The following is a 20,000-nucleotide window of genomic DNA, read 5'->3' on the forward strand; positions in this document are numbered from 1 at the left end:
GTGTGTGAAGTCTCGGAGCAGGCGGTCGGCCAGGCCTCTCGTCCCCCAGCACGCCCGTCCTCCAGGCCTTGGTCAGCATGGTGTTGTAGGCCCAGTAGAACCCTACGTGGCCCTCCTCTGACCCAAACAGGCCCTGGCTGGCCGACGCCGTGGAGTTACGCCTCCGCCGCTGCTGCCCAGAGGAGTACTTCCTCTTAGGGTAGGGCAGCTGGAGGAACACTGTGCCTGGGGGGGGGGGGAGGGAGGGGGGGGGGAGAGAGGGAGGGTGGGGGGAGAGGGAGAGAGGGGGGGAGGGTCAGGACAGGAGGAGAGAGAGAAAGGGGGATGAGGAGACAGTGCCTGTAGATAAGTGTGTCCCACTGAATTGGAAGGAACACTCTTCCCTGTACATGTCTCACACACACACACACACACACACACTCTATGTATGTTACATACCTGTAACATGATGTACTGGGCTAGGTATCTATGTATGTTACATACCTGTAACATGGATGTATTGAGGTTTGTTATCTGATGGAAAATTGAAAGAAGAGGCAGAAAACTTGTCTTGAACGAATCCAAATCTGAGAGAGAGAGAGGGAGAGAGAGAGAACACACTTTAAATCCTCTGCAACACATGTGACTGTGAGGGGACTCTTACTGTGAAGGACTCTTACTGTGAAGGACTCTTACTGTGAAGGACTCTTACTGTGAAGACTCTTACTGTGAAGGACTCTTACAGTGAAGGACTCTTACTGTGAAGGATCTCTTACTGTGAAGGTCTCTTACTGTGAAGGACTCTTACAGTGAAGGACTCTTACTGTGAAGGATCTCTTACTGTGAAGGTCTCTTACTGTGAAGGGGGTGCAGGTGTGTCACCTACCTGTACAGGATGGCCTCCTGGAACAGCTGCATCCTGTCCCAGTACGTCTCTGGTTCAAACCCTGACCAACAAACAACACGTGGTCGTTATCGTTGACGAGACAAATGCAACACAACCCAACACATGGATGGTTCTGATCTATGATTCTGTGTTTTTAGATTAGATTAACATTCAACAGAGGACAACGAAATGTATTTTTTTGCTCTAGACACAGGGTCAGCCATAGTCAGCGCCCCTGGAGCAGTTAGGGGTTAAGTGCCTTGCTCAAGGGCACAACGGCAGTGGTAGTAGGCACCTCATATTATGATGGCAGCAGCCCTCCAGGGAGAGGTTTGAGAACCACTGCTCTAGACTACCTGCCATTTTCCCTGACAACCCTGATTAAAAAGATACTCTGACGGTGGTGTGGTGAGTTCCCACTCCCTCTCTGTCTCTCCCAGTCCCCTCCCAGTCCCTCCCAGTGTCTCCCAGTCCCTCTCTGTCCCTCTCTGTCCCTCCCAGTCCCTCCCAGTCCCTCCCAGTCCCTCCCAGTCTCTCTCAGTCCCTCCCAGTCTCTCTCAGTCCCTCCCAGTCTCTCCCAGTCCCTCCCAGTGTCTCCCAGTCTCTCCCAGTCCCTCCCAGTCTCTCCCAGTCTCTCTCAGTCCCTCCCAGTCTCTCTCAGTCCCTCCCAGTCTCTCTCAGTCCCTCCCAGTCCTCCCAGTCTCTCCCAGTCCCTCCCAGTGTCTCCCAGTCCCTCCCAGTCCCTCCCAGTCTCTCCCAGTCTCTCTCAGTCCCTCCCAGTCTCTCTCAGTCCCTCCCAGTCTCTCTCAGTCCCTCCCAGTCCCTCCCAGTCTCTCCCAGTCCCTCCCAGTCCCTCCCAGTCTCTCCCAGTCTCTCCCAGTCCCTCCCAGTCCCTCCCAGTCTCTCCCAGTCCCTCCCAGTCTGTCCCAGTCCCTCCCAGTCCATCCCAGTCCCCTCCCAGTCCCTCCCAGTCTCTCCCAGTCCCTCCCAGTCCCTCTCTGTCCCTCTCTGTCCTTCCCAGTCCCTCCCAGTCCCTCCCAGTCCCTCCCAGTCTCTCCCAGTCCCTCCCAGTCCCTCCCAGTCTCTCTCAGTCCATCCCTGTCCCTCCCAGTCCCTCCCAGTCTCTCCCAGTCTCTCCCAGTCCCTCCCAGTCCCTCCCAGTCTCTCCCAGTCCCTCTCAGTCCCTCGCAGTCTCTCCCAGTCCCTCCCAGTCCCTCCCAGTCCCTCCCAGTCTCTCCCAGTCCCTCTCAGTCCCTCGCAGTCTCTCCCAGTCCCTCCCAGTCTCTCCCAGTCCCTCCCAGTCTCTCCCAGTCCCTCCCAGTCTCTCCCAGTCCATCCCAGTCCCTCCCAGTCCCTCCCAGTCCCTCCCAGTCCCTCCCAGTCTCTCCCAGTCCATCCCAGTCCCTCCCAGTCCCTCCCAGTCCATCCCAGTCTCTCCCAGTCCCTCCCAGTCTCTCCAGTCCCTCCCAGTCTCTCCCAGTCTCTCCCAGTCCATCCCAGTCCCTCCCAGTCCATCCCAGTCCCTCCCAGTCCCTCCCAGTCCCTCCCAGTCCATCCCAGTCTCTCCCAGTCCCTCCCAGTCCCTCCCAGTCTCTCCCAGTGTCTCCCAGTCTCTCCCAGTCCCTCCCAGTCCCTCCCAGTCTCTCCCAGTCCCTCCCAGTCCCTCCCACTCCCTCCCAGTCCCTCCCAGTCCGTCCCAGTGTCTCCCACTCCCTCCCTGTCCCTCCCAGTCTCTCTCAGGCCCTCCCCATGCCCCCCCCCCCCCCCCCCCTCACCCTCGAACAGGTTGTCGCTGCCGTCCCTGAGCAGGCAGGAGATGTGCAGGGGGATGAACAGCTGGGCGCGGAGGGGGTCTCCGTACAGGTAGGAGGGCAGGGCGAAGGGAACCTCCAGCACCGGCACCAACAGGAAGCCACAGGAGGCCGCCTTCCTGTGCCAGCCCTGCACCTGCTCACACACACACACACACAGACAGGACGTGAGACACACAGACAGGAAGTGAGACACCACCAGGTAAAGAGGGTGAGGGTGAGAGTGAGGGTGAGGGTGAGGGTGAGGGTGATGGTGAGAGGGTGTAGGGAGACCAGGGTGTGTGAGGGGGTTAGACATGAACACAGCAGCACACTTAATTTACATTTAGGACATTTAGCAGACGCCATTATCCATCCAGCCATCCATCCTCCCTCCCTCCCTCTCCTCCCTCCCTCCCCCCCCTCCCTCCCTCCCCCCCTAGTTACCATCTCAAACAGCACGGCGGCGGTCACGGCCATCCAGTGCAGCTTGACCTCGAAGGCGGCGTTGAGGGAGAAGTTGCCATGGTAATAGCAGCTGCACCACTCCGTGCGGTCGCTACGGTTGTTCACGTCCACGTCCAAGGGTGACCGTCTTCTGTTCTGGTACGCACGCAGCTGAGGGGAGGGAGGGGGGGGGGGGAGGGGAGAGGGGGAGAGGGGGGGAAGGGGAGAGAGGGAGGGGGAGGGAGGGAGAGAGGGAGGGGGAGGGAGGGGGGAGAGGGAGGGAGGAGAGGGAGGGAGGGAGAGGGAGGGAGAGGGAGGAGAGGGAGGGAGGGAGAGGGAGGGGGGGGAGGGAGAGGGGAGGGAGGGGGAGGGAGGAGAGGGAGGGGGGGAGGGAGGGAGGGAGAGGGAGGGGGGGAGGGAGGGAGAGGGAGGGAGGGGGAGGGAGGGGGGGAGGGAGGAGAGGGAGGGAGGGAGGGGGAGGGAGGGGGGGAGGGAGGGAGGGGGAGGGAGGAGAGGGAGGGAGGGGGAGGGAGGGGGGGAGGGAGGAGAGGGAGGGAGGGAGGGAGGAGAGGGAGAGGGAGGGAGGGGGGGAGGGAGGGGGAGGGAGGGAGGGGGAGGGAGGGGGAGGGAGGGAGGGGGAGGGAGGGAGGGAGGGAGAGGGGGGGAGGGGGAGGGAGGAGAGGGAGGGAGGGAGGGAGGGGGGAGGGAGGGAGGGAGGGAGGAGAGGGAGAGAGGGAGGGAGGGATGGGGGGACGGGGGGAGGGAGGGAGAGAGGGAGGGATGGGGGGACGGGGGGAGGGGGGAGGGGAGGGAGGGAGAGAGAGGGAGGGAAAGAGGGAGAAGCAGAGAAAGAGAGGGATGGATGTGGAGATGGTCGGCAGAGACAGGAAATGACATGTCATGAGGTCAAGAGGTGAGGGTGAGAGATGTGAGGTGAGGGTGAGAGGTGTGAGGTGAGGGTGAGAGGTGAAGGGTGAGAGGTGGGAGGTGAGGTAGGAGGTGAGAGGTGGGGGGTGAGGGTGAGAGGTGGGTTGGAGTGGAGTGGTTGGGAGATGGTGAGTGTGTGTAGGGAGACCAGGGTGTGTGTGAGTGTGTGTAGGGAGACCAGGGTGTGTGTGAGTGTGTGTAGGGAGAGCAGGGTGTGTGTGAGTGTGTGTAGGGAGGCCAGGGTGTGTGTGTGAGTGTGTGTAGGGAGACCAGGGTGTGTGTGAGTGTGTGTAGGGAGACCAGGGTGTGTGTGAGTGTGTGTAGGGAGAGCAGGGTGTGTGTGAGTGTGTGTAGGGAGGCCAGGGTGTGTGTGAGTGTGTGTAGGGAGAGCAGGGTGTGTGTGAGTGTGTGTAGGGAGGCCAGGGTGTGTGTGAGTGTGTGTAGGGAGAGCAGGGTGTGTGTGAGGGGGTTAGACAGGAACACAGCAGCACACGTCAAGGGGTGTTTTAGTAGCGATAGAAAGTCAATAAGGACAGAATGCCTGATACCCCCCTGTCATGCTCAGCAGCACCTCTCCAGCTGTTGGACTGTGGGTCACAATGACCCGGTGCCTTCATGGTAAATGGTAAATGGACTGACTTATATAGATGACTTATATAGCGCCTTTATCCAAAGCTCTTTTACAACGGCCTCTCATTCACCCATTCACACACACATTCACACACCGACGGTGTCATGCTACCATGCAAGGCGCCGGCCGGCCCGCTCACTGGGAGCAATTTGGGGTTCAGTGTTCTTGCCCAAGGACACTTCGACATGACGCTGCCCACAATGTCATCAGATCAGATCAGACTAGATTCAACTTTATTGTCATTGTATTGAGTACAAGTACCACATGTGTCAGTCTCAGTTGACACTTCTTCAAACACTTCCTCTAGGATTATCTCATTCTTAACAAAACGTTTTTGAATGTTTTAGTTTTTTTTATTAATTTCCCATTTAAACAGAGTAGAGTTTAAATCCGTCTCTCTCTCTCTCTCTCTCTCTCTCTCTCTCTCTCTCTCTGTCTGTCTGTCTGTCTGTCTGTCTGTCTGTCTGTCTGTCTGTCTCTCTCTCTGTCTCTCTGTCTCTCTCCCTCTCTCTCCCTCTCTCTCCCTCTCTCTCCTTCTCTCTCCCTCTCTCCTTCTCCCTCCCCCTCTCCCTCCCTCCCCTGTTTAAATGCTGTGCGATCGATCTCTCGAGACTCTGGGTATAACCACCATCCTCAGCTGACAGGAGAGCATCAAGGGAGCTTTTTCTCACGTGTTTAACACTAGAACAGCCGTGTCTTTGTTACCTGCTATAAGAGCCGCCTCGGGGGTCAAATGGCCATAGTCTTTACAATGGGAAGCTGCTATTTACACACAACAACCACTAGTTGGCCGCCTTGTAAATTAGCCTGCCTCCTACACAGAAAAACTACAAAATAGCTTTATACTAGCTCATCCTGGTGTGATTTTTAAAATGTAAGGATACTGGGTGGTAGAACGCATATCTAAGAAAAGTCATGAAAGGAGGGTCCTGAAATTTGATCGAGTGCAAAGATATAAACATTTCTTTTCAACTCACACTGTCAAATGACCCTCATGGCTGTTCTAGTGTTGAGACACGGAGCTGGAGGAAGCCTCGTTAGGAACTGACCAGTTAAAAGGATGAAGCCATTTAAAACGTGTCAGTCTAAACAGTATTTATACAACAGATAGATCTGGTCCAGTGTCTCTATTGGTCAGTTTGGTCCATTGTCTCTATTGGTCAGTCTGGTCCAGTGTCTCTATTGGTCAGTTTGGTCCAGTGTCTCTATTGGTCAGTTTGGTCCAGTGTCTCTATTGGTCAGTCTGGTCCATTGTCTCTATTGGTCAGTTTGGTCCATTGTCTCTATTGGTCAGTTTGTGTTCCAGCCGTGCCGATATCCATGACATACGCACGGCTAAATGGAATGTTGACACATCTTTTCATATTACTCTGCGTTTGTTTATATTACCGTTATCAAAGTTACATTCTTACCGTTGCTTAGCAACCGATAAACAACTGTTCAGCAGATGAATACACTTACAATAAAACACAGTTCCATTAAAACACATTCATTAAAAGTTTGTCTTGTCTTTCTTTTAGTGAAATATTGATAGATAAATGTGGTAACCGTGGTATAAAACTGTTAAGGAACTGGAAGCCGTGGTATATGGTGGATATCGGCACAGCTAGCTTAAATAACCACCAGAGGTAACAGACACAGAGGGGTTAAAGGTCAGGAGACAGAGAGGGTGAAGGGAAGGGCGTTAGGTGGTTAAGGCTCAGCGTGAGGAGAGACGTTCTCTCAACATGGCGGCGTTGTGGGGACGTCACCCTGGAGGCTGAACAGAGGAGGAGGAGGAGGAGGAGAGGAGAGGAGAGGAGGAGGAGGAGAGGAGGAGAGGAGAGGAGAGGAGGAGGAGGAGAGAGAGCTCACACCACCACTGCACTACAGAACCACAGCCACTACTGTCTACCACAACATGCAACTAGAGACCTCCACCAACGCACGCTCCGATTGGAGGAAGTAGACGCATGAATCACATCAACGAGCGCTCTGATTGGACAGGAGTGTCGCCCAATCAGTCGTCTGATTGGATAGAGAGGCAACTACCATTGGATGTGGTATGGGAAGTACTCACATGCCAACTCTAGCGGTGAGGGAGGGGGGATTGGGAGGGGGGGGTAGCATGCCCATTCTGAGGTGGAGGTGGAGGTGAAGGCTGGCTTGGAGCTCAGCTCTGGGGGGGGTCAGGGCTAGGGGGGGGGGGGGGTTCAGGGGTCAGGTGTGTGTGTACCTAGCAGGGCTGCGGCCTGGCTGCGTCCTCCGAAGCTGCGGCTGAAGGAGCTGTGCCTACTTGCGTAGGAGGCGGGGCGGCTGGGTAGCCACGGCAACAGGAAGGTCGGCAGGTCGCAGGGCCGCCGCTCCTCCAGGACGAACGCCACCTCGAACCACTTCCTCTGGAACAGAGCCAGGTCCTCCAGGGAGGCCGTGGACCAGGCCGTCCCTCCCCCGCCTCCCCCTCCCCCGCCACCCCCGCCACCGGCCGCAGGGGGGGGCAGCTGGGCTGTAAGGAGAGGAGGGGGAGGGAGGTGGGGTGGGAGAGGGTGGGGAGAGGGTGGGGGTGTGGGAGGGAGGGAGGTGGGGAGAGAGGGAAGAGAGAGGGTGGGCGTTGGGAGGGAGGGAGAGAGGGAAAGGGGGGTTGGGGGTGAGGGGGAGTGTAGATGGGACACAGAGAGTTATTGAGAGTGTAGATACCAACCAGCGACCGACAGCTAAATGAGAACAGTCGATAGCAGATAGCAGATAGCAGCATTACTGAGGATCAATGACTGGAAACAGGCCAGTGCATTACACTCGCGGCTAAGCTACCTAGCTAGCGCTGACCTAAACACTGCTGTGTTCAAGCTAGGGTTATCCTGGAGGCTATTCCACTAACGTTGATTAGTATATCGGCGATTAAAATAAATCAGGCGATCAGGCAACTCGGGATTGGAATTCAAGCCTCAGGTGATTCCTCGAACGAGGATCAGGCTTGTGTCATGAGTGTTCACAGAACACCGGCTTAGAAATCCTCGATATGGGCGCGTGCACGCAGACATAAAGAGCCCCGAAGAGTCAAACAGTCGAAATGAAGATTGATCTTTATGAAGACGACAAATAAGATGTAAAATAGTGTAATACTGCCGCAATTAACAAGGCGAGGGAAATGGTTTGGCAAGAAATTGCTGACTGATTAAATGAGTAGGTCATACTAGCCCCAGTTATTGTTATATGTTCATATTTTAATAAATGAATATTTACTGGTGATATCAGCAGCAGGCTACAAACCATCATATCGTCACGATGGCATAGTGGTATTAACCGCTGCCATAGTATTTATTCGTCATTTTAAGACGGTGGTTCAAATCCCTCTTCAGACACACTTTTTATTGCATTTCGTTGTCTGAATCTAATCTAAAATGTCATCTAAAAAAGTAAATAGGCTATAAAATGATGGTGCAGGCTAATTTACAAGAACTGACACGATTACAATGGTGTTTGAAGCCTTTCTGAGTAAATGATGTTCTTCTAACTGAACCCTGGATTTGGCATAGCTAATTTTTTCTTATGATTACTGATGGATAGATGATTCACTTAGACTGATATATATATATATATATATATATATATATATATCAGGGTTTCCGTTAGAAAAATTTGCCGTCGGACATCGTGTCCGGGAAGAATTCGATTTACCGGACAAACGTGATATATTCCGGTCATCATATTAAAATATAATATTTTTTTTTTTTTTCAAAATCATATATTTTTTTGCTCCAAATCTAATATAGCTGTTTGTCGCGGTGATTACTGTTGTGTAGCGGCCTATATATGCCATTTAATGTCTATTTCTCATCCGATACGATTAGATGCGAGCTATATAATATATAATAATATAACATGATTTGACGCATGCGCGCTATGCCATGCGTCAAATCCAGCGCTGAACGGGTCCAGCGCTGAACGGGCGCCTCACTGGGAACTGAACAGACAGCATCGATCAATGAACGGACACATTACGTTAACTGAAGTTTGTTAAATTGTTTGGGATTAATGTGAGTTTTCTATTTTCTCTTTACAGTTTTACCCTTTTTTTTTTTTAATCAATAAAACAACGTCATTTCTATAAGTCTCGCTGGTTGGGAAGGCATTTCGTTTAGCTCGGGAGTATGACAATGGGAAGAACATAACTGTTTATTGAGAAACAATTGATAGGCAGTCTGGGATACGTATATAAAGAAATACCACAATGTCTAGATGTATAACATTTTATTGAACAGTAACAGTGCAAGCATGTAGGCTACGGGGAACAGGGATTTTGGTCAGTAGGTCCTTTGTACAGAGGGCGTTTCTCTCCGACAACGCGTTCCCAGGTACCATGGAAGTCATAGGTAGTCCAGCACACTGACAGAGACAGACAGACAGACAGACAGACAGACAGATAGACAGACAGACAGACAGACAGACAGTCAGCTTACTTCTACCCTTTTGAGTGGAATTACTCCTTTAATTAGCTGTTAGCCATCTCAAAGCCCCCTGAGCTGCTCGTCAACACTGAGAATAGACCACATTATAGAAACCAAAACACCGTTTTTTAAATCCACAGGGAATAACCGAGAGTGTAAGGAAAGGCACACCCAGCGCTGTCAGTGGTGGGGAGACTTGAAGTGGCTTTGCTTGATTTCCATCACAGATTCAAGGATTGAAACACTGATGAAAATAGGGAGTAATAGTGATGGGATTATCTTAGATTATTTTAGATTAGATTAGATTAGATTAGGTGAGATTCAACTTTATTGTCATTGCAGAGTACAAGTACCAGACAACAAAATGCAGTGTAGCATCTAACCAGAAGTGCAAATAGTGATATAAAAACAAACACTTAACTTTCGGGGAAACTGCTAAAATAAAATAAATTAAATAAATTAAAAAAGAAAGCGACTATTAGCACCGCCGAATGACAACAAACGTATGAGTAATGAGTAAAACAATGTCACTTTTATAGTATGTTGTTTAACTTGCCGTTCGGTCGCCATGGCTCTGGTGTGTGTAGCAGCTTCAGCTAGCTGGCTGGAAACTTCTAGGGGTGCGTTCGTAAACACGCTCTGAGAGCGCCGGAGCGCACGCTGGCTTCGATGTCACAGAGCGACCGAGTCGTTCGATTGGACGAGAGGCGTTCCGCGAGTGCTGATCGGATTTCCAGAGCGTGTTTACGAACACACCCAGCCAGCTTTAGCGAATTGTATTCAAAGGGAATTATTTTCACCGGACAATATGTCCGACGACTTTTCAATTTGTCGGACTTCACCAAATTTTACCGGACAAAGACCGGTAATTGCCGGTTAACGGAAACCCAGATATATATATAGTAAATCGATTTGCATGAAGGCTTCGGTTAAATGTAAAAAAAAAAAACATTAAGTTAAATCAAGTCTCGAACCGGCAGCCTTCGGAACTCTAGCTGGCTGCCTTAACCCCTGCGCCAGCCACACCACTGAATGACGGCAATGCAAGTTGATAAACATACCTATTTTATTTATTTTTTTACACTTTTTAATTTATTTATCTATCGATCTATCTATCTATCACACTTTCAAAATATCAAGTTATCTATCTATCGATCGATCACACTTTCAAAATATCTAATTATCTATCTATCACACAGTCAAACTATCTATCTATCTATCTATCTATCTCGTGTGAAGTGGGAACTAATATTTCCTAAAAGACACTTGAGGAACTGTCGTTCGGGATGTAGTTTCCGCCTGTGAGCCTTTTTAGACGCACACATTACCTAAACCAGCCTGTAAGTCTGCTTGGGACCAGAATTACTCAGAAGGATTGGTTGCCTCGCAACCAAGCAGCGAATTATTTGAGCCACATTGATGGAACCGACCGCAAGCTTATTTAAACCTGGATCAGAGTTAATCGCTTGGATCAGAGTTAATCTCGCTTAGTGGAACAGGCCCCTGGTTGTGTTCAAGCTATTCTGGGGCCAGTTGCATAAGACCCAGTCTTAGACTTAGATCTCGCTTTAAGTCAGTCTTGCTATAGACTCTAAAATGTTCCTGTTGCATAAAGCTCACCTATGAGTGACTTAAAGTAAGACTGACTTAGATAGCCTGTCACGCAATGCATTCTGGGTAAAATAAGACACTTGACAGAAATCTGGTAGTGTTCAATCTAGGGTTATTGTGGTTGTGTCCCTGTAATTCGTAATTGTAAACGCTTTGGAGCGTCTGTTAACACTAGAACAGCCGTGCCTTTTTACCTACTAAAAGAACCGCCTCTTTACAATGCTCAAGCTGCTATTTACACACAACGACCACTAGTTGGCCGCTTGTAAATTAGCCTGCCTCCTACACAGAAAAACAGCTAAATATATTTATACTAGCTTATCCTGATGTGATTTAGAAAATGTAAGGATACTGGGTGGTAGAACGCACATATCTAGGAAAAGTCATGAAAGGAGGGTCCTGAAATAGTTGTGTTATGACCCCTCATGGCTGATTTAGTGTTAAATGGCAAATTCTAAATTCTAAATTCATTCCCTCTCTCACCTCCTCCGTCCTTCTCCGCTACGATCCGGTAGAAGTAGAAGCCGTAGACGAAGGTGCGCATGGCGTCCCCCGACGCGTGAGCCACCAGGCCGTCATCCAGCATCTTCTACAGAGAGAAGAGAGAGTTAGACATCTTCTACAGAGAGAGGAGAGAGTTAGACATCTTCTACATAGGAGAGAGGAGAGAGTTAGACATCTTCTACAGAGGAGAGAGGAGAGAGTTAAACATCTTCTACAGAGGAGAGAGTTAGACATCTTCTACAGAGGAGAGAGGGGAGAGTTAAACATCTACAGAGGAGAGAGGAGAGAGTTAAACATCTTCTACAGAGGAGAGAGGAGAGAGTTAAACATCTTCTACAGAGAGAGGAGAGTTAAACATCTTCTACAGAGGAGAGAGGAGAGAGTTAAACATCTTCTACAGAGAGAGGAGAGTTAAACATCTTCTACAGAGGAGAGAGGAGAGAGTTAAACATCTTCTACAGAGAGAAGAGAGAGTTAAACATCTACAGAGAGAAGAGAGAGTTAAACGTCTTCTACAGAGGAGAGAGGAGAGAGTTAAACATCTTCTACAGAGGAGAGAGGAGAGAGTTAAACATCTTCTACAGAGAGAAGAGAGAGTTAAACGTCTTCTACAGAGGAGAGAGGAGAGAGCTAAACATCTTCTACAGAGGAGAGAGGAGAGAGTTAAACATCTTCTACAGAGATGGAGGGAGGAGGGAGAGTTAAACATCTTCTACAGAGGAGAGAGTTAAACATCTTCTACAGAGGAGAGAGTTAAACATCTTCTACAGAGGAGAGAGTTAAACATCTTCTACAGAGGAGAGAGGAGAGAGTTAAACATCTTCTACAGAGGAGAGAGGAGAGAGTTAAACATCTTCTACAGAGGAGAGAGGAGAGAGTTAAACATCTTCTACAGAGGAGAGAGGAGAGAGTTAAACATCTTCTACAGAGGAGAGAGGAGAGAGTTAAACATCTTCTACAGAGGAGAGAGGAGAGAGTTAAACATCTTCTACAGAGGAGAGAGGAGAGAGTTAAACATCTTCTACAGAGGAGAGAGTTAGACATCTTCTACAGAGAGAGGAGAGAGTTAAACATCTTCTACAGAGGAGAGAGGAGAGAGTTAAACATCTTCTACAGAGAGAGGAGAGAGTTAGACATCTTCTACAGAGGAGAGAGGAGAGAGTTAGACATCTTCTACAGAGGAGAGAGGAGAGAGTTAAACATCTTCTACAGAGGAGAGAGGAGAGAGTTAGACATCTTCTACAGAGGAGAGAGGAGAGAGTTAAACATCTTCTACAGAGGAGAGAGGAGAGAGTTAAACATCTTCTACAGAGGAGAGAGGAGAGAGTTAAACATCTTCTACAGAGGAGAGAGGAGAGAGTTAGACATCTTCTACAGAGAGAGGAGAGTTAAACATCTTCTACAGAGGAGAGAGGAGAGAGTTAAACATCTTCTACAGAGGAGAGAGAGTTAAACATCTTCTATAGAGGAGAGAGGAGAGAGTTAGACATCTTCTATGGAGGAGAGAGTTAAACATCTTCAACAGAGGAGAGAGTTAGACATCTTCTACAGAGAGAGGAGAGAGTTAAACATCTTCTATAGAGGAGAGAGGAGAGAGTTAAACATCTTCTACAGAGGAGAGAGTGAAACATCTTCTACAGAGGAGAGAGGAGAGAGTTAAACATCTTCTACAGAGAGAGGAGAGAGTTAAACATCTTCTATAGAGGAGAGAGTTAAACATCTTCTATAGAGGAGAGAGGAGAGAGTTAAACATCTTCTACAGAGAGAGGAGAGTTAAACATCTTCTACAGAGGAGAGAGGAGAGAGTTAAACATCTTCTACAGAGAGAAGAGAGAGTTAAACATCTACAGAGAGAAGAGAGAGTTAAACGTCTTCTACAGAGGAGAGAGGAGAGAGTTAAACATCTTCTACAGAGGAGAGAGGAGAGAGTTAAACATCTTCTACAGAGAGAGGAGAGAGTTAAACATCTTCTACAGAGAGAAGAGAGAGTTAAACGTCTTCTACAGAGGAGAGAGGAGAGAGCTAAACATCTTCTACAGAGGAGAGAGGAGAGAGTTAAACATCTTCTACAGAGGAGATAGTTAAACATCTTCTACAGAGGAGAGAGGAGAGAGTTAAACATCTTCTACAGAGGAGAGAGGAGAGAGTTAAACATCTTCTACAGAGGAGAGAGGAGAGAGTTAAACATCTTCTACAGAGGAGAGAGGAGAGAGTTAAACATCTTCTACAGAGGAGAGAGGAGAGAGTTAAACATCTTCTACAGAGGAGAGAGGAGAGAGTTAGACATCTTCTACAGAGAGAGGAGAGTTAAACATCTTCTACAGAGGAGAGAGGAGAGAGTTAAACATCTTCTACAGAGAGAGGAGAGAGTTAAACATCTTCTACAGAGGAGAGAGAGTTAAACATCTTCTATAGAGGAGAGAGGAGAGAGTTAGACATCTTCTATGGAGGAGAGAGTTAAACATCTTCAACAGAGGAGAGAGTTAGACATCTTCTACAGAGAGAGGAGAGAGTTAAACATCTTCTATAGAGGAGAGAGGAGAGAGTTAAACATCTTCTACAGAGGAGAGAGTGAAACATCTTCTACAGAGGAGAGAGGAGAGAGTTAAACATCTTCTACAGAGAGAGGAGAGAGTTAAACATCTTCTATAGAGGAGAGAGTTAAACATCTTCTACAGAGAGAGGAGAGAGTTAAACATCTTCTATAGAGGAGAGAGGAGAGAGTTAAACATCTTCTACAGAGAGAGGAGAGTTAAACATCTTCTACAGAGGAGAGAGGAGAGAGTTAAACATCTTCTACAGAGAGAAGAGAGAGTTAAACATCTACAGAGAGAAGAGAGAGTTAAACGTCTTCTACAGAGGAGAGAGGAGAGAGTTAAACATCTACAGAGGAGAGAGGAGAGAGTTAAACATCTTCTACAGAGAGAGGAGAGAGTTAAACATCTTCTACAGAGAGAAGAGAGAGTTAAACGTCTTCTACAGAGGAGAGAGGAGAGAGTTAAACATCTTCTACAGAGAGAAGAGAGAGTTAAACGTCTTCTACAGAGGAGAGAGGAGAGAGCTAAACATCTTCTACAGAGGAGAGAGGAGAGAGTTAAACATCTTCTACAGAGGAGAGAGGAGAGAGTTAAACATCTTCTACAGAGATGGAGGGAGGAGGGAGAGTTAAACATCTTCTACAGAGGAGAGAGTTAAACATCTTCTACAGAGGAGAGAGTTAAACATCTTCTACAGAGGAGAGAGTTAAACATCTTCTACAGAGGAGAGAGGAGAGAGTTAAACATCTTCTACAGAGGAGAGAGGAGAGAGTTAAACATCTTCTACAGAGGAGAGAGGAGAGAGTTAAACATCTTCTACAGAGGAGAGAGGAGAGAGTTAAACATCTTCTACAGAGGAGAGAGGAGAGAGTTAAACATCTTCTACAGAGGAGAGAGGAGAGAGTTAAACATCTTCTACAGAGAGAGGAGGGAGGAGAGAGTTAAACATCTTCTACAGAGAGAGGAGGGAGGAGAGAGTTAAACATCTTCTACAGAGAGAGGAGGGAGGAGAGGGTTAAACATCTTCTACAGGCGGAGGAGAGAGGAGGGTTATATCTACAGGCGGAGGAGAGAGGAGGGTTATACATCTTCTACACTCGTGTTTACCTGCATGACGTCGACCGCCATGCCGTGTGTGATCACGCCCTCCACGTTGCTGACCAGCCAGTGGACGATCTCTGCGCTGATGAAACAGTTGGGGGGCAGGCCCTTCTGCTCTGGCAAGAGCTGCACCCCTGTCCTGCAGCACGTCACACACACACACACACACACACACACACACACACAACCAGGCAGTCACACACATACACACACACACACAACCAGGCAGTCACACACACACACACACACAACCACACACACACACACACACACACACACACACACACACACACACACACACACACAACCACACACACACACACACACACACACACACACACACAACCAGGCAGTCACACACATACACACACACACACAACCAGGCAGTCACACACATACACACACACACACAACCACACACACACACACACACACACACACACACACACACACAACCACACACACACACACACACACACACACAACCAGGCAGTCACACACACAACCAGGCAGTCACACACACACACACACACACACAACCAGGCAGACACACACACACACACACACACACACACAACCAGGCAGACACACACACACACACACACAACCAGGCAGTCACACACACAACCAGTCAGTCACACACACAACCAGTCAGTCACACACACACACACACACACAACCAGTCAGTCACACACACACAACCAGGCAGTCACACACACACACACACACACACACACACACACACACAACCAGTCAGTCACACACACACACACATACACACACACACACACACACACACACAACCAGTCAGTCACACACACACACACACACACACACACACACACACACAACCAGTCAATCACACACACACACACACACACACACACACACACACACACACACACACACAATCAGTCAGTCAGTCAGTCACACACACACAACCAGTCAGAACAGATGATTGACACCTGTTCACACACTGTAAACATCTGGTGCAGTAAATGCACAGAGGAACACAAACAAACCCATGTACACACACACACACACACACACACACACACACACACACACACACACACACACACACACACACACACACACACACACTCACGTGGGGTGCTTGATGGCCTCCAGCATCTCCATCATAGGTGAGGATGAGGACAGTCCTGCTCCCGACTGGCCGCTGGAAAACATCAACATCCTGTTTAACACCAGAACAGCCGTGCCTTTTTTACCTACTATAAGAGTCGCCTAGCTACACCTAGCCATGCCTAGCTATGCTGCTACTTACACACAAAGACCACTAGTTGGCTGTCTTGTAAATTAACCTGCCTCCTACACAGACACAAAACTACAAAACAGCTTCATACTAGCTTATCCTGATGTGATGTTGAACATGTAAGGATACTGGGTGGTAGAACGCACATATATCTAGGACAAGTCATGAAAGTAGGTCCTGGAATGTGATCACCTGGTCTCCGTGGTAACGCCGGCTCCCGGGTCACCTGACGTCTGCACGGCAGCCCCGCCCACCGCCGCCCTGTCCCCGCCCCCTTTGTCTGTGGCCCCTCCCCCCTCCGCAGCCTCCGCAGACACCTACACACACCAGACAGAGATGTTAGCGTAGCATCAGACGTAAGAATAGCGTCAGACATTAGCATAGCGACAGATGTTAGCGTAGCATCAGATGTTAGCGTAGCATCAGATGTTAGCATAGCATCAGACGTTAGCATAGCGTCAGACCTTAGGGGGCGATTCAAAGTGCTTGACATGCATTATAAAAAATACAGAGGAGCATAGTAAGAAAATAAAAATGACAATGAATATAAAGCAAATATAAGAAGTGAAAACATTCATTACGACGATAGTTTATGGATAAAAGACATTGATAGAAGTGTTTGTTTAATCATAACTGGTGCAAAACATGAAGGTTTTTAGCTTAGATTTAAATATTTTAAGGGTTTGGGCCTGTTTGATTTCTTCAGGGAGTTTGTTCCAGGAGCATGCAGCAGCGTGACTGAAAGCTGCTGCACCGTGTTTTGTTTTCACTCTTCAAATTATTAGCTGATTAGTCTCAGCTGACCTTAGGGGCCTTGCTGGTATAGAGGGTGGGAGGAGATCGGATCTGTTACAGTTACAGTTAGAGCTACAGCTACACAGGTAACATTGTAGAACGCTGGCTCAGGGGTAGAACACTAGATACATTCTAGAACATTCTACACAGCTACTGTTACTCCCATGCCAGCTAAACCTAGTGGAGTGTCTACTGTACGATCATGTTGACATGCACATAGCACACAGGGACAGGGAAGACACACAGACACACACAGACACACACAGACACACACAGACACACAGACAGACGTGTACTGTAGGAGGTGCGGGGGGGGGGGCCAGGGTCGTACCTGAGTGTGATAGATGTAGGAGGTGCGAGGGCTACGTATAAAGTCCAGAATGAAGGCAGCTTCCTGTCAGCAGAGGAACAGGAAGGAGACACCACAGGATGAAAGCCCCGCCCCCCAGAGCCCCGCCCCCAGAGGAAGAAGGGAAGGAATAGAGAAAGGTGGGGAAGGAGAGAGAGAGAGAGAGACAGAGAGAATCCAGGCTTGTTTTTAATAACTAGAGAGAGACTTAAGATCAGAATAAGCCTGGATTTTCCTTTAGCGACGTTGGTGTGAATACCCCCCTGAAAGGTTACCGTTGGTTACCTTCCAACCAGGCAAATAACTGTTTCCACACAGCTAACCGCTAACAGCTAACCGCTACACAGCTAACAGCTACACAGCTAACAGCTACACAGCTACACAGCTAACAGCTAACAGCTACACAGCTACACAGCTAACAGCTACACAGCTAACAGCTACACAGCTACACAGCTAACAGCTACACAGCTACACAGCTAACAGCTAACAGCTACACAGCTACACAGCTAACAGCTACACAGCTAACAGCTACACAGCTACACAGCTAACAGCTACACAGCTAACAGCTACACAGCTACACAGCTAACAGCTACACAGCTACACAGCTAACAGCTAACAGCTACACAGCTACACAGCTAACAGCTACACAGCTAACAGCTACACAGCTAACAGCTAACAGCTAACGGCTAACAGCTAACAGCTACAAAGCTGTAAACAACCGTTCCACACAGCTCACCTTGCGGGGGCTGTCCACGTACGTGGTCGCCACGGCGACGTTAGGCAGGTCGCTGGTGGCTGCTGGGGGTTTCCCCTGCTGCTGCTGTTGTTGTTGTTGTTGTTGTTGCTCCTCAAAAGTTCTGCAGACAGGAAATGACATCATTACAGTGAGGGAGGGAAGAGCTGTGTCAGAATGTCCTCCGAGCAGCTAAGTTTAGAGAGAGAGGGAGAGGGAGAGAGAGAGAGAGAAGGAGGGAGAGGGAGAGAGAGAGAGAAGGAGGGAGAGAGAGAGAGGGAGAGGGAAAGAGAGAGAGAAGGAGGGAGAGGGAAAGAGAGAGAGAAGGAGGGAGAGGGAGAGAGAGAAGGAGGGAGAGGGAGAGAGAGAGAGAGAAGGAGGGAGAGAGAGAGGGTGTTTAGAGAGAGAGAGAGAAGGGAGAGAGAGAGAGAGAGAGAAGGAGAGAGAGAGTGAGAGAAGGAGAGAGAGAGTGAGAGAAGGGAGAGAGAAGGAGGGAGAGAGAGAGAGACATAGAGAGAGAAGGAGGGAGAGAGAGAAGGAGAGAGAGAGTGAGAGAAGGGAGAGAGAAGAAGGGAGAGAGAAGGAGGGAGAGAGAGAGAGAAGGAGGGAGAGTCATCTGAGCAGCTAGTCGTCGCTAAAGGAAACAAATCCAGGCTTAATTTTTTGATGAAGTCTCGCGATAAAACATCAATCAGAAATCAGGCAGGATTTTTCCTTTAGCGACGTTGATGAAACACCCCCCAGCCAGGACTCACTGACCCTGGCACCCTGGACCTCACTGACCCTGGCACCCTGGACCCGCCCACTCACTGACCCTGGCACCCTGGACCCTAACACTCACTGACCCTGGCACCCTGGACCTCACTGACCCTGGCACCCTGGACCCGCCCACTCACTGACCCTGGCGCCCTGGACCCGCCCACTCACTGACCCTGGCGCCCTGGACCCCAACACTCACTGACCCTGGCGCCCTGGACCCCAACACTCACTGACCCTGATGAAACACCCCCCAGGACCCTGGCGCCCTGGACCCCCCCCCCCACCCTGGCGCCCTGGACCCCCCCCCCCACCCTGGCGCCCTGGACCCCCCCCCCCACCCTGGCGCCCTGGACCCCCCCCCCCCCCACCCTGGCGCCCTGGACCCCCACACTCACTTCTGGTTCTGCTCCAGCTCCAGGAGGGCAGACAGCGCCGAGGTTCCTTTCTTGCCCATAGGGGGCGCCACAGGCTCAGGGGGGTACGGGGAGAGAGCACCCACCGGCAGACCCTTGATCACTGCACCTTTCTGCAGAGAGAGAGGGGGGGAGAGAGGGGGGGAGAGAGAGAGAGGTGGGGGGGGGGGAGAGAGAGAGGTGGGGGATGAGAGAGAGAGAGAGAAAGATAGGGGGGGAGGGGGAGAGAGAGGGGGGAGGGAGAGAGAGAGGGTGGGAGGGAGAGAGAGAGAGAGAGAGGGAGAGGGAGCCAGTCAATTATTTTTCTGTTTGTTTTTGTTTTTGTGTCTCATCTCTGTCATTATTATGTAATAATACAAACCAGGTTATTGGAACAGACATTGGAGGTGGGGGGGGGGGGGGGGTCACCTGACATACCAGCTGGTAATAAACAACCACGCCTGCTTATTAGGGCTGCACGATTTGGGGAAAAAATCGAATTGCGATTATTTGGACAGATATCGCGATTGCGATTAATTTGCGATTATTATTTTTTTAAATAGCAAAAAAAAAAAAAAAAAAAAAAAAAAAGGAAGTGTTTGTAAAGTGTGGCCATATCTCCGGCTAGGAAGGTCGTATCAACGTGCAGTTTGTTTGTACGTCTTCAGGGGACTTAGAGGCTCCCTCCTCTAGCACCCCCACAGCCCGAGCTACGAGTGAAAGAACTAAACTTACATTGGGTTGCTTTAAAGTTGGGTTGCTTTAAAATCAAGCTTCAGATTAAAACATGTGATGGAGCATTACTAACCTGACTCAGGTGGTTTGTTTCACACAACCATCTAGGAAAGCTTAATTG

General features: G+C 49.6%; 1 protein-coding gene across 1 annotated transcript in view; it reads right to left on the reverse strand.

The window, feature by feature from the left end:
* Window positions 1–6: 6 nt before the first annotated feature.
* depdc5 (DEP domain containing 5, GATOR1 subcomplex subunit) overlaps window positions 7–20,000 on the reverse strand; it is a gene marked incomplete at both ends in the record, with an annotated part of 55,097 nt that continues 35,103 nt past the window's right edge. Inside the window, 15 exon segments of the mRNA XM_080529728.1 lie at window positions 7–33; window positions 35–225; window positions 484–566; window positions 866–926; window positions 2,641–2,812; window positions 3,103–3,240; window positions 3,242–3,273; window positions 6,876–7,145; window positions 11,182–11,287; window positions 14,847–14,979; window positions 15,949–16,020; window positions 16,309–16,433; window positions 17,243–17,305; window positions 17,997–18,117; window positions 19,148–19,278. Of these exon segments, the coding sequence (XP_080385854.1) occupies window positions 7–33; window positions 35–225; window positions 484–566; window positions 866–926; window positions 2,641–2,812; window positions 3,103–3,240; window positions 3,242–3,273; window positions 6,876–7,145; window positions 11,182–11,287; window positions 14,847–14,979; window positions 15,949–16,020; window positions 16,309–16,433; window positions 17,243–17,305; window positions 17,997–18,117; window positions 19,148–19,278 (1,725 nt within the window).

Source organism: Nansenia antarctica (genome assembly GCF_963989245.1).
Source record: "Nansenia antarctica genome assembly, chromosome: 4".
Taxonomy (NCBI): Eukaryota; Metazoa; Chordata; class Actinopteri; order Argentiniformes; family Microstomatidae; genus Nansenia; species Nansenia antarctica.